Here is an 11,515-nt window from a genome sequence, read left to right on the forward strand (position 1 = left end):
GGAGGGAAGGAGCCTGCTGTCCTTTGCAAGTGCTTACTTGAAGTACTATGCATACTGATGGGATTCACCCTCTACAGAGGGCCAAATTACACTACAGCATAGTCTATGGTGCTAGCTGTTTACACAAGGGTGAATTTCAGCCACAGAGCATTGTTTTAAGTCACATGAGTCAAACTGACATGGGCAGTCTTCAGAGCCTTTCAGGTTTAAAATATTTGGGACAAAACCCATTAACAATGCTTTTCCCTTCTCCCTCCCCCCACGAGGTTCTGATATGGTGTCATGACTGCCTGTTATTGGCCAGATTCTGATCATATTTCCACCAGGAATGAATTAAAGGTAACTCCACTGACATCATTCAGACTCATAGCTAACGGACTTACTCTGGATTTACACCTGTATAACTGAGGTCAGAACAGGGCCCAATACCAAAAAACGCTATGATCTTGTCTCTGAATAACATTGGTGTGTTTTTTTTTTCATTTGTGGGTATTAGAAAATTTACATATTCATCATTAATCTTCACAGTTCTCACAGACTCTTTTCTATTACCTTAAGATGCCCAACTAATGAACTGACATAAGATTTATTATTGAAATGGAGGAAGCAAGAGAAACAAGCTAGTTCATGCAAGCCACCTCAGTGAAGTGACACTCAAAATGGAAATCAAAACAATTTAAAAAAAAAGTGTCTGATATAGTATCAGTGGTCTCGAGAGAAAATATTTTACAGCCTTCTCACGGAAACAACAATCTCAAAAGGAGATAGCTACACCAGGTCCATACGCAATCACTGTACCAGCTCGAACAAAACCTGCATTCCTCAAATGGTCCCACTGCCTGCTACTTAGAGGCTAATTAGCACCCGGCACTTCTGCACTCAAGAGCAAGAGGCATGGTGAATGGAGAAGTCACAGGGAATCAGTGCTGCTGAAACACAAGTCATAGCCTGAGAGAAACCTGCATCTGGCATTGCAGAGATTTCAGAATAATTTTTGTATAATAGTTGTTGCTACTGCTTGCAAAGACACAAGTTAATCACCTCCATTTCAAAATGGTAACGCCATCTTATGCTCATGATCTTTACTTTCAAGGTCAGCAAAGTACGGATTGGTCTCGTTTCCTAACGAGTAACACATATTCATTTGATCACAGCAGGGGAGAAACATGTACTTTATATGCCCTTATGAAAAGCTGGTTTCAACTAAGGCCCTTAGAAGTGAATGGACTACAGGATCTATTACATAGTTAATCCATGGCATTTTTAAAAAAGTATATTAATGAGTGACAAGGAAATATTCTAACTAGGTTTATTCTTGGTAACTGTATTATGGTTATTAGACATCTACAGCCAAGCTGTAACAACAGTGCTATATTCGTAGACACGTACAGACATAGGGTAATAAACAAGAAAGCGATAAAAATCTTGCTAATCCCAAACACTTCAATTACGTGAATGTACTTTAGGATAAATGAAGTGTATCTGACCTCTAATTTCATCTATCCAGATACCAAACACTATGTAATGAAAGCCATTACTATAGTCAAATGGGTGACTTTGTTCATAATCTCAACAATAAAATTAGACTTCATGATTTCTCATATTTCAAACATTACTAATATTCTTGAACTTCTCTGTAATATGATTAAAAGCCAACCGCTCCTCCATAATTTCTTCCATTCAAAATGATCTACTCAGTATATTCACAAACATGTCAATAGTCCACTTCCAAAAAGGAAAAAAAAACCCTCTCATTAATCCACCTCTCTTATTATCCAGGATTAAAAACAAAAACTTAGTCAAAATGATTGGCCCCATGTCCAGAAAAAAAGATGAGATCGATAATACAGACTTAATAATCCCCTTCCTAAAGAATCATTTTTCTACTTCTTCTACAGAATGCTTTGAAAAAAGAATTGAAAACAAAAAAAAACAAAACCCTGAGAAACGTCACATCTCCCAGAAAAGTTTATTACTCTGTATTTTTTGGTAAATAGGAATGCTTCCACTATGTTAATTGACATTTGCCATCTGCTATAGTGGTAATATGTGAAATCACAAACTGTATCAGTGATTAGCCTGGAAGAGCCTAAAACATTTCATTAACATTTCCAGTATCTCATTTCACTCATGAGCAGTTTAAAATTATGGCATTTGTATTCTGATGCAAGGTCAATCTTCTTTTTGAAAGTGTTTTATTTTTGCAATTCAAGTTGTTTACACCATTATCTTGACACAAATGGTTACAACTTAAAACTAAGAAAAAATGGGTTTCTTGGTTGCTTTTTTTTATAAACTAAAAACAAAGACAAAAGATTGACGTGCAATTCTCTGTAGATACGAAAAGAATTTATAGGTGCTTTTCATCCCAAATTACCCACATTCGACAGGGATCACTTCAGCCACCAACAATATGCATCCACCTCAGGGGTGGAATAAGGCAGATGTTTAACAGTGCACAGCAACAACACGCAACAGTTTAGGGACAGAAACGAAGAATTCAACATCCAGAGGGCATTAGGGAGGCAGAATGTAGTTACTATGGTTTAAGATTACTAATCTGCCAAGCCTCATGCAGAACGTCCCTCAGCAAAGGCAGAGCCGTGCTTAAATTGGGTAGCACACGTTAAATCCACTGTGGACGCAAGAGCACTGCTCTGTTTTAGAAGCCGGCCAGCTAGCCTCTTCTTCCAGCTGAAGAGGACCACACAGCGGCAGGGGAAGGGAACTGCTACGTGCAGCTCCCTCTAGTGCTAAGGCCCATGTTTACTATGACGGTTAGGCAGCAGCATCCAAGAAAGACACACACTGCTGCTGTCAAAGGAGGCAGAAAGAAGGGGAACTTGACTGCTCAGGCTGAATCGCTCCCTTCGGTGCTGAAATTCAGCGTCAGGGAAATAGGGCACAGGAAGAGCTTGTCTGTGAGGAAAGGGGGACAGAGAGAAGGATACATCTGAGGGGAGCGCTTGAATCAGTGCAGGGAAAGAGCTTGCAGAAGGTGATTAGGCAGCTTGGAAGGCAAAGAGAGTCGAGGCGGTGAAGAAAACTGCGAGGAGAATAGAATCTTCGGGGGGAAGGAAGCAGACAACCGGGAGGCTTCAGAAAGTCACAAGCAGCAGAGGGTGGCACATTGAGAGATAGCATACCCGTGGCCCTTCTACCAATCTTTTCTTTTTGAGGGGAGAGGGGGGTTTACAATGTCAACCTCTAGCAATTACCCAAACTAGAAGCCGGCCAGAATAGGAGCACTAGCAGCCCTGCTCTAGTGAAAAGTGCCATGGACACCACTGACTGCAGCTCTCTCTCTCAATCTCCCTATCGAAAAAACGAGCATTTACAAATAATCAGACAGGAAAGACAGGTGTGTCACACATGCAATAGAATTTCTCCTAGGAGATGCCCGCCTAGGAACCATAGACCAAATTCTATCCTCAGTTACACCTTTCCTTATACCCATCCCCCCATGCACAGGGGTGTAAATCAGGGTAGCGTTCGGCCTCATCTCATCAGGTGTTCATGGTGGGTCAACTTCTGATAACCTTATTTAGATCTTACTTTACCAGTAGCCCTATTGATTTAATGCTCTATATCCAGAGAGACAAACGTAGGCAGTCTTTTTTTTTTGCACTGCAAATAGCTACATAGTTTTAGTACTGTGCCACCCTATCTCACCCATCATCTTTAATCTGGGGGCCATTCTGTCATGCGTCATAAATACATCAATTTACCAGGAAAAGAAACGCTGTTCATCTTATTTTATACAGAGACAGTCTTCCACTGATTTGGTCACTCTTTTTTTCACAGGTGAGCTCTGGAAAGGAGCCATCAACCAGGGAGATCTTTTCAGATTGCTGCTAACTATGAGGCTGCTACCAAGGCAGGCATCATCTCCTAGGAGCAAGAAGCAGCCGCCACTGCTGCCTAGCAAGGGAGGCCGACAGATCTTCCACAGGACAGCAGCTGAGAGACACAACTTGCTCTATCAGAGGCAGCATTTTAACTGTTAAAGAAAAAGAAATCTCTCAAACCTATGCAAGCTGTGAATAAAATTAAAGTTTAATAATATACAACAAACAAGATCCTAGAATAAAAATTGTTTTGAAACGTTTGCACTGATAAGGCAAATCAAAATGCATTTACTAAATAAAATACATTAATAGATCTAAAAAAAAAAATGTAAAGGAAAACAATACCTGAAAAATCTCTCTTTGCCATCGAGGTGAACCATGTGCAAAACTCAGAGAAGCAAAACAAACATAAAAACTGAACCATAAATAGCTACTAAATGAATTCATAATCTGCGTGCTACCATGTTGTTCTTAAACATTATAGAATTGAAAACCCAAATTTGCAGAAGACAAGGAAATTTAGCATTGGTTCTGCTCTGTTTGGAGAAGGGAGGAAGACGATTTAATAAAGTACTCCAGATACAGAAAAGTGCCAGTCTTTGCAAACGGTACTAAAAGGGAATTTAGAAAGAGTTAATGCAGCAAACCCCGTCACAAAATGGTCACTTTAAGTAATCCCTACACCTGATTTTCCTAGTTTTCTCAGCAATAAATACATTTAGTTGTATCCCGTGTCCCAGACATAAGACAATAGTATTGGAAGCTCTCAAATAAGTACCTCACCCAAAGATGGATGCTATTCCAGGCAAATATTCCAACTTCAACTAATATGATAATACTTCTCCTCCTTCTTGAAATGAGACTATTTTGAAGACTGATTCTTCAGTGGTTCATTGCAGCACTTCAGTTTTAAACCTGATCTAATGAGCAGCAATAGAAGTTACGGCCTCTAAAGATAAGCAATTGACATGTTAGCATATTAATGTACTCATATGTCACATAACTCACTAGAAAACAGTTTGCAGCATGACCCATATATTTGACCCTTTACATGCAAACCTTGTTTACTTCTTAAATATAAAGCTACTTCCTGCTGGCAAAAGTCCTGATTAAAATAACACAGATTGTAGTAATTTTTAACAAAAATCTATTGCTTAAAATTCCTCAAAGTTGCAGATAATATATCATTAGTTAGAGTAAAGCTTTAAAAATCAGTCAGCAGAGTCCACTTCAATCTCTGCATGATAATAAAGGATTATTATGTGGAGTAACCTATTTATGAAAAGGAAACAGTGTGCTTCTTTCAGACCCCATCAATTGCTTTAATAAGGAATTGAAAAGCCTGGCCTACTTTATATGCAGATCACCATCCCAGTTGCATAAGGATTTACAATAGACAAAACAAAACTTTTTGTTGTAAATAAGGGCTGTTTGTTGAAATCACACAATGTTTGGATCTAAAAATTATTTACAGGCTACTAAGGCTCTATAAAGTTTGTGTATCTCACTTGTTAATTAAAACGTTTTCAATATTCTTCAGGAAGGAAAGAAATGTACATTTTAGATGTGAAGGTAACGATTCAAGTAACACAAGCCCAAGTCAAAGGCAGAACAGAAAACATATTGACTATGTTTACTGATGTTCTTATTAAAACCCATATTGAGATTAAAAGGTAATTGATTAATAAACCCCTCTAAAAATTTAAACTACTGTATTTAGTAGGAGCTGTTTATCAACTGGGTTAGGATTGTTGCACTGTTACTTTCTATTTAGATAGGGAAAACATGAAATTGTTCACGTTGCTGAAAGTTAGTATGATGTATCTATCAATCTCTAGCAGACTGAGGGGACCCAGGTTCTAATCTCACTTCTGAAGTTTCTTTGCAAGTTTGTTTATTCATTTAAGTGTATGGCTGTGTGTTTAATGAGGTTGTGTGGCGGCCCCTGCTGGTGTGCATGCTTATTTTAAAAGTACTACACCTGGCAAGAAAACAAACTGGTAATTCCAATTAAGTTAGAAAAATAAACTCTGTTGTTAAATGTATAAAAATATCTAATTTAATGCAGAAAATATATATTACAAGTAGAGTAATGTTTTATTTAGTATGAAAAAATCTTAAACCACTGAACATTATTGGCTGTGTTAGAGCTGCAGTGTAATGAATTGAGAAGGGACATTAATTGTTCAGTTCACTATGATGTCATGTTAAATGTCTTTTATTAATGAACTGTTACTCCCATCTGAGGCAGCTGATTACCTCTAATCCATTGCTAAGTCCTCTTAGTTGATTTCAATGAATCACTTAAACCAAACCCAAAGGGGGGGAAAAAAATCCAAATAATTTACAGTTCAATCTATAAAGTCCTAGAACTACATTCCCTTAAAGAAGGTCTGGCTTCCTATAACTCAAGCAAGATGGTTTGATTTAATGCAGCTGACATATAGATCTATTTTACATTTTTTTAATTTCAAAAATACAACACATTAAAATAGGTTCAATTTATCAAAGCTAAGAGCAACAATTAAGTAATAATGTACTTAAAGTGCAAAGGCACTTTAACACAAGAAAGTGATGCCCAGTGGCTATACTTGTAATTGAAACAGCAGTATTGTATATTATTATTTACAAAAAAAAGTTATAGTCCAGGAAAAAGATCTTTGGAGATCTTCTACATAATACATTACCTTTCCACTTTAAATTGAAGAGAAAAAAAAAGTCCCCCTTCCTCCCAACTCAAAAAAAAAAAAAAGAGAATTATGCAAAAATCTATTGTCGAAACATTCATTTGCAGAGACAGTTCCTAAGGGGAGGGGAAAAAGAAGAAAGATGTAGAAATAACTTAAAGGGACCTTTGCAAAAGCAACACTACACCCTCAGCACAGTATAAGAGGGCTGTGTTTGCTTGTTTTCAGAATTTTAAAAAGTGGAAATATTGAGAATGTGACAAGTCACACTGATTCAGAACTCAATACCAATCAAGTTTGACTTTAAGACCCTTTTAAAATGCCTCCTCCTCCCCCCCCCCATCCACCCTCACAGCTGACTAATTGCAGTTTGTTTTTCCAGAACTTCGAGGTAGTCTGGTTCCGTTTGTAGCTTTCCTTGCAGCAAAGGATGCTCGGGTTTAGACTGTTCTGCAAAATATTTCCTGGGTGTTCCATACAAAACAGTCTTATTTATCCTGTCCTGGTTTTGGCGTCTGGATTCATAGGAAGGAGCAAACTGCCTTTTGGGTAAGGTGCAAAAGTTATAATGAACAACCCCTCCACTGGGGAGTTCCTTGACCCTCTCTGCAATGTTTTGATACAGCAGCTCTGGCTCCCTTGGCGAGGACTGCTTTTCCAGCAATTCAGCGGCACTGATTGTAAATGCAAGGCTGGCGGAGTCTTCCTTTTTGTGGTCAAGATTGCTATAGCTAAACTCATGGAGATTCCTGTAGTATGCAACTGGATCCCCTTCCTTTTGCATGTAGATTGGGTTTTGGCACATCTGCCCGACAGGAGGGGGGATGTAGTTATAAACATGCCCTTCAGTTTTATCGTGGCTCTCCATGTTGTAAGACCCATACTGCAGCTGAAATGAACTTATGTCTAAGTTGTTTGCACTGTTGGGCACGCTTGGCACTCCCTTTCGGCGTTTCAGAACAAAGACAAACAAGCCTGCCCCAAAACAGACAGACAAGATAAACACAACCAGCAAGCCTAAAATTAAGACAGAGAGTGGAACTTCTGTGTGTATTTCTGGATAGGAGCTGGGCGAGACGCTAAGGGACTGTGGTGTGTCTGTGTTATGACTCATAGAGAAGAGAGTAGAATCTGACAAGTTAGGGTTCTCTGGACAGATGGCCTCTTTGCTCAGGAATTTCAGATGTTCTCCTGAGTGCTTAGCTGGAGACTCGCATATGACCTCATTGATAACTACAGGGGGACTTGACTGTTGATTGTTCTGCTCAGTGACATGCTCTATCCAGTTCCTGAGCCCCATTATGTCACACGTGCAATCCCAAGGATTTTCTTGGAGGTCTATCTGAATTAAAGCCGAGAGCTGGTCAAGGATGCCTCTCACAGGCAAGTGTGAAAAGTGGTTGTTCCTCAGATTGAGCCTCGTGAGGGAAGTACCACCAAACACATTATCAGGCAAAGACCTCAGCAAGTTGTTGTTCAGAAATAATAGATGAAGGTTGCTCAGAGCATCAAAAGTGCGTGGCAGGATTTCCTTAATGACATTATACTCTAAGTAGAGATACTGCAAGCTCTGCAGTCCATTGAACATAGAAGGGTACAAGATTTCAAGGTAATTGCCATTGAGATAAAGTCTGCGTAAACTGGTGAGGTTTGTAAAGGCACCTTCCTGTATCACTGCAATCCTGTTGTTTCCTAAATGTAACAAATCCAGAGAACTGTATTCAAGGAGATCAGTTTTATAAACAACCTGTAGATAGTTACTTGTAAGGTAAAGTTTCTTTGGACTGGTGGGTTTGGGGTGGAGATCTGAGATGTTACTGATCTTTTTCTCTTGGCAGTTCACATTTAGACCATTGTCAGAGCTTTGCGAAGTGCAGACACAGCCACTGGGGCAGGTGATGGGCACAGGGGACTTGGTCTGGTAAACCATGATAGGTCCGAAAATTTGCCGGTCTTTTGACACCGTGACCCGAGGCGTTGGACGGTTCCTCGTTTTGGGTGGCCGGCTGGCTTTTGGGGCTCTGGTGGGGCTGATGGCAGGGTTGGCCGTGGGTGAGAGCCTCTGGATGTGTGTGTCTGAGTGGGAAGGGTGCTTTTCCCTCTGGTGAGAGTCACTGGAACTTTTCCGAGGGCAGAGGTCTTGCCGGGTGAGCTGGGTCACGTCCTTCCCATGCAGCCGGAAGGGCGTCTCACAGACGATCTCCCCGACAAAGACGGTGATGGTGTCCAGCCAGGCTTTGAGGGGGAGCAGGTCGCAGGTGCAATTCCAAGGGTTCTCCTCCAGCTGGATCTCCATGATCCCACCAATGTGCTCCAGGACACCGGCGAAGGGCAACATCTTCAGCCTGTTCCCCCTCAGGTCCAGGTGGGTGAGCAGGACGAAGCGGAAGACATTGCTGGGCAGGGACAGCAGGAGGTTGTCGTTGAGGATGAGGACTTTCAGCTTGTTGAGCTGGCTGAAGGCTCCGGCCTCGATGGCGCTGATATAGTTGTAATCGGCCTGCAGGTATTCCAGGCTCTCCAGGCCCAGGAAGGTGTCCTCCCGTAGCACCTCCAGCCTGTTGTTGTTGAGGTGCAGCCTCTTGAGGGTCCGCAGGCCACTGAAGGCCCCGGTGCGGATCTCCTGCATGTCGTTGTTGCCCAGGTGCAGGGTCACGGCGTTGGAATAGTTGACAAACTCATTGGGGTGCAGGCGGGTGAGGGCGTTGCCGCTGAGGAACAGCTGGTAGATCTTGGAGGGGGGCGGCTGCAGGAGGCTGACGGTGGTGAAGCCTTTGTTCTCGCAGTTGATGTTCAGCACGTTCTCCTTCTCCTCGCAGGGGCAGCGGCTCCGGCTGCAAATGTCTTTGGCGGGCTTGCGGCTCTCCGTCGTGGGCGAGATCCCAGCCACTGTCAACACACTGAGCAACCAGACCCCCTTCAGCATCTTTAGGCGCCGTGCGGGTCCCAGCTCCGGTACCTGCAGACAAACCTGCAAGCAGATGGGGAGGGGAAGGAGAGCCCCAGTTAAGGAAGCCAGGAAAGGGGGGAGCAACAAGGCAGATCAGGGCAAAAGCCCCCCCCACACACACATACACCCCCTCCTCCCACTGGCCCTGGGGGCAGCTCGCCCTGCCCCAGCCCAGAGCAGTCCTGCTAACCCCCTGCCCCCCGAGTTACCCCAAAACTGGCTCAGACCCCCCCCCCTCCAAACAGCTGCAGGGGACCCCCCCACACACACCCACCCGGCAGAGCCCCTCCCGCTGCAGAGCCGCCTGCCTCTGCTCAGCCCCGAGCGGCCCCGCTCCCGGGCGGCTCCTTGCGCCCCGACTCCGAGCGCTCCCCCGGCCGGGCAGCGCCAGCGGGGCGCCCCGGACCCCCCCGGACCCCGGGCCGCGGTACTCACGCATCAGGACCGCACCCGGCTCCCCGCCCGCGCACCGACCCACGCGCTCCGCATCCCGCCGGCCGCCGGGGAGACCGGCCGCCCCGCGCCGCGCTCCGGTCCCGGCGGCAGCAAGAGGCGGCCGCTCCGCATGGAAGTTTCGCCCCGCGGGCCGGGCAGGGGGAGAGACGCCGCCCGCCGCCCGCCGCTCCCGTCCCGGCTGCAGCCCGCGCCCCGCCGCTGCGCCGAGCGCTTTGAATCCCGGGGCTTTTGCAGGCTGCCCTTGGACGGAGCCGGGGCTGACGTCACGCCCGGGGATGGGGCTGCCGGGGGACGCACGTCTCTTCCCCCCCCCTTCCCTCCCCGCCCCACTCCCGCCCCGCAGCCTCTTCTTGCGGGGTCCCCCCCCCGCCCCCCAAGCCCGCTCCGCTGCCTCGGGAGCGCTGAGCTCGCCGCTACACCGGCAGCGTGGCCCTCCCCAGCAGCCGGGGGAGGGGGAGGCAAAAGCCGGCTTCACCTGGATCCTGCCAGGGTTTGGCCCCCGAGTCTCCCCCCCCCCCACCCCTTTCCACCCCCCCTCCACCGCAGTCGCACGGTCCAAAGCCAAGAGGCGTCCAGCAGCTTCGGCTGCGCACCAAAATCTGGCGGCCGGAGCAGAGGGTTCCGCAAAAAACCCGGCGCCGGCATCCGGATCCAGCCAAATTTTGGCCCCGACCCTCGCCCCCCAACGTCCCTAGCGCCTACCTCCGTACCCAACGCTGGGAGAGCTGCAAACCCACTAAGGGGGTCTGAACACGCCCGCCTCCCCCTCCGCGGGGGTTGACAGTGAATGGGAGAGGTGTTTCGAAATCCCTTACGTTGCTTGGAGTAGCTCAGCCAAGAGCTGACCAGGCTCAAACAACATATAATGTGATCATTCACACCGGCTAGACTATCTGGGCTGCCAAACTGCCAGGGTTACGGCATGAGATTTGGCTGCCGCTAGAAAAGAACGAGATGTCAGAGCCGGGTTGCTGGGGCTTCACTTAAGCACAATGCATTGGATACAGTTTTATCTGATGTAAAAGGAGGGCTGAACTTGCTGTCTATTGAGAAGGTAAAACTTTGGGGGAGGGGGGTCTATCGGGGGGAAGGACAAGATCATTCATGACGATTGTTTTCCAGGGCTCCTGTGCCAAGATGCAGTATTATCAGAGTTTTATAGCGGGAGATCTCTATTTATGAAGTTAAACGTAGAGATTTTCTGGCCAAAAATTTGCTGGACCAGGCAACACCTAGGTGTCTGCTGTACGAGGTTGTGTGGCTGTTTAACCAGGATGTGTGGGAGCTCGGATTTTAGGAACAGCAACATGTGTTGCCTATTCTGCTGGGGACTTGGGGAGGGGGTCAAAAAAAAAGGTAAGAGCCATCAGGCTTCCAGCACTGGATAGACGTCTCTGAGATGGTGCTGAGCAGGGATGCACTGGCTTGGCGTTGCAATCTGAGCAGCTGCACTTATTCTCTATTTAGGTATTTTAGGAAATGGGGAGGGGGAGCCTGAAAAAAAGAATCAGGGTGTTGGAGTCACATTTTTGCAATACTGCTGCTCCAGCCCGCAACAGGGTCTGAATTTTTGG

At 45.3% G+C, this 11,515-nt stretch overlaps 1 protein-coding gene across 1 annotated transcript; it reads right to left on the bottom strand.

The window, feature by feature from the left end:
* Positions 1-6,884: 6,884 nt before the first annotated feature.
* SLITRK2 (SLIT and NTRK like family member 2) lies at positions 6,885-9,461 on the bottom strand. The gene has a single exon (XM_077826884.1). The coding sequence runs from the start codon at positions 9,459-9,461 to the stop codon at positions 6,885-6,887; it is 2,577 nt and encodes an 858-aa protein (XP_077683010.1).
* Between the last annotated feature and the right edge of the window lie 2,054 nt (positions 9,462-11,515).

The sequence above is a fragment of the Eretmochelys imbricata genome, chromosome 9 (assembly GCF_965152235.1).
Source record: "Eretmochelys imbricata isolate rEreImb1 chromosome 9, rEreImb1.hap1, whole genome shotgun sequence".
Lineage (NCBI taxonomy): Eukaryota > Metazoa > Chordata > Testudines > Cheloniidae > Eretmochelys > Eretmochelys imbricata.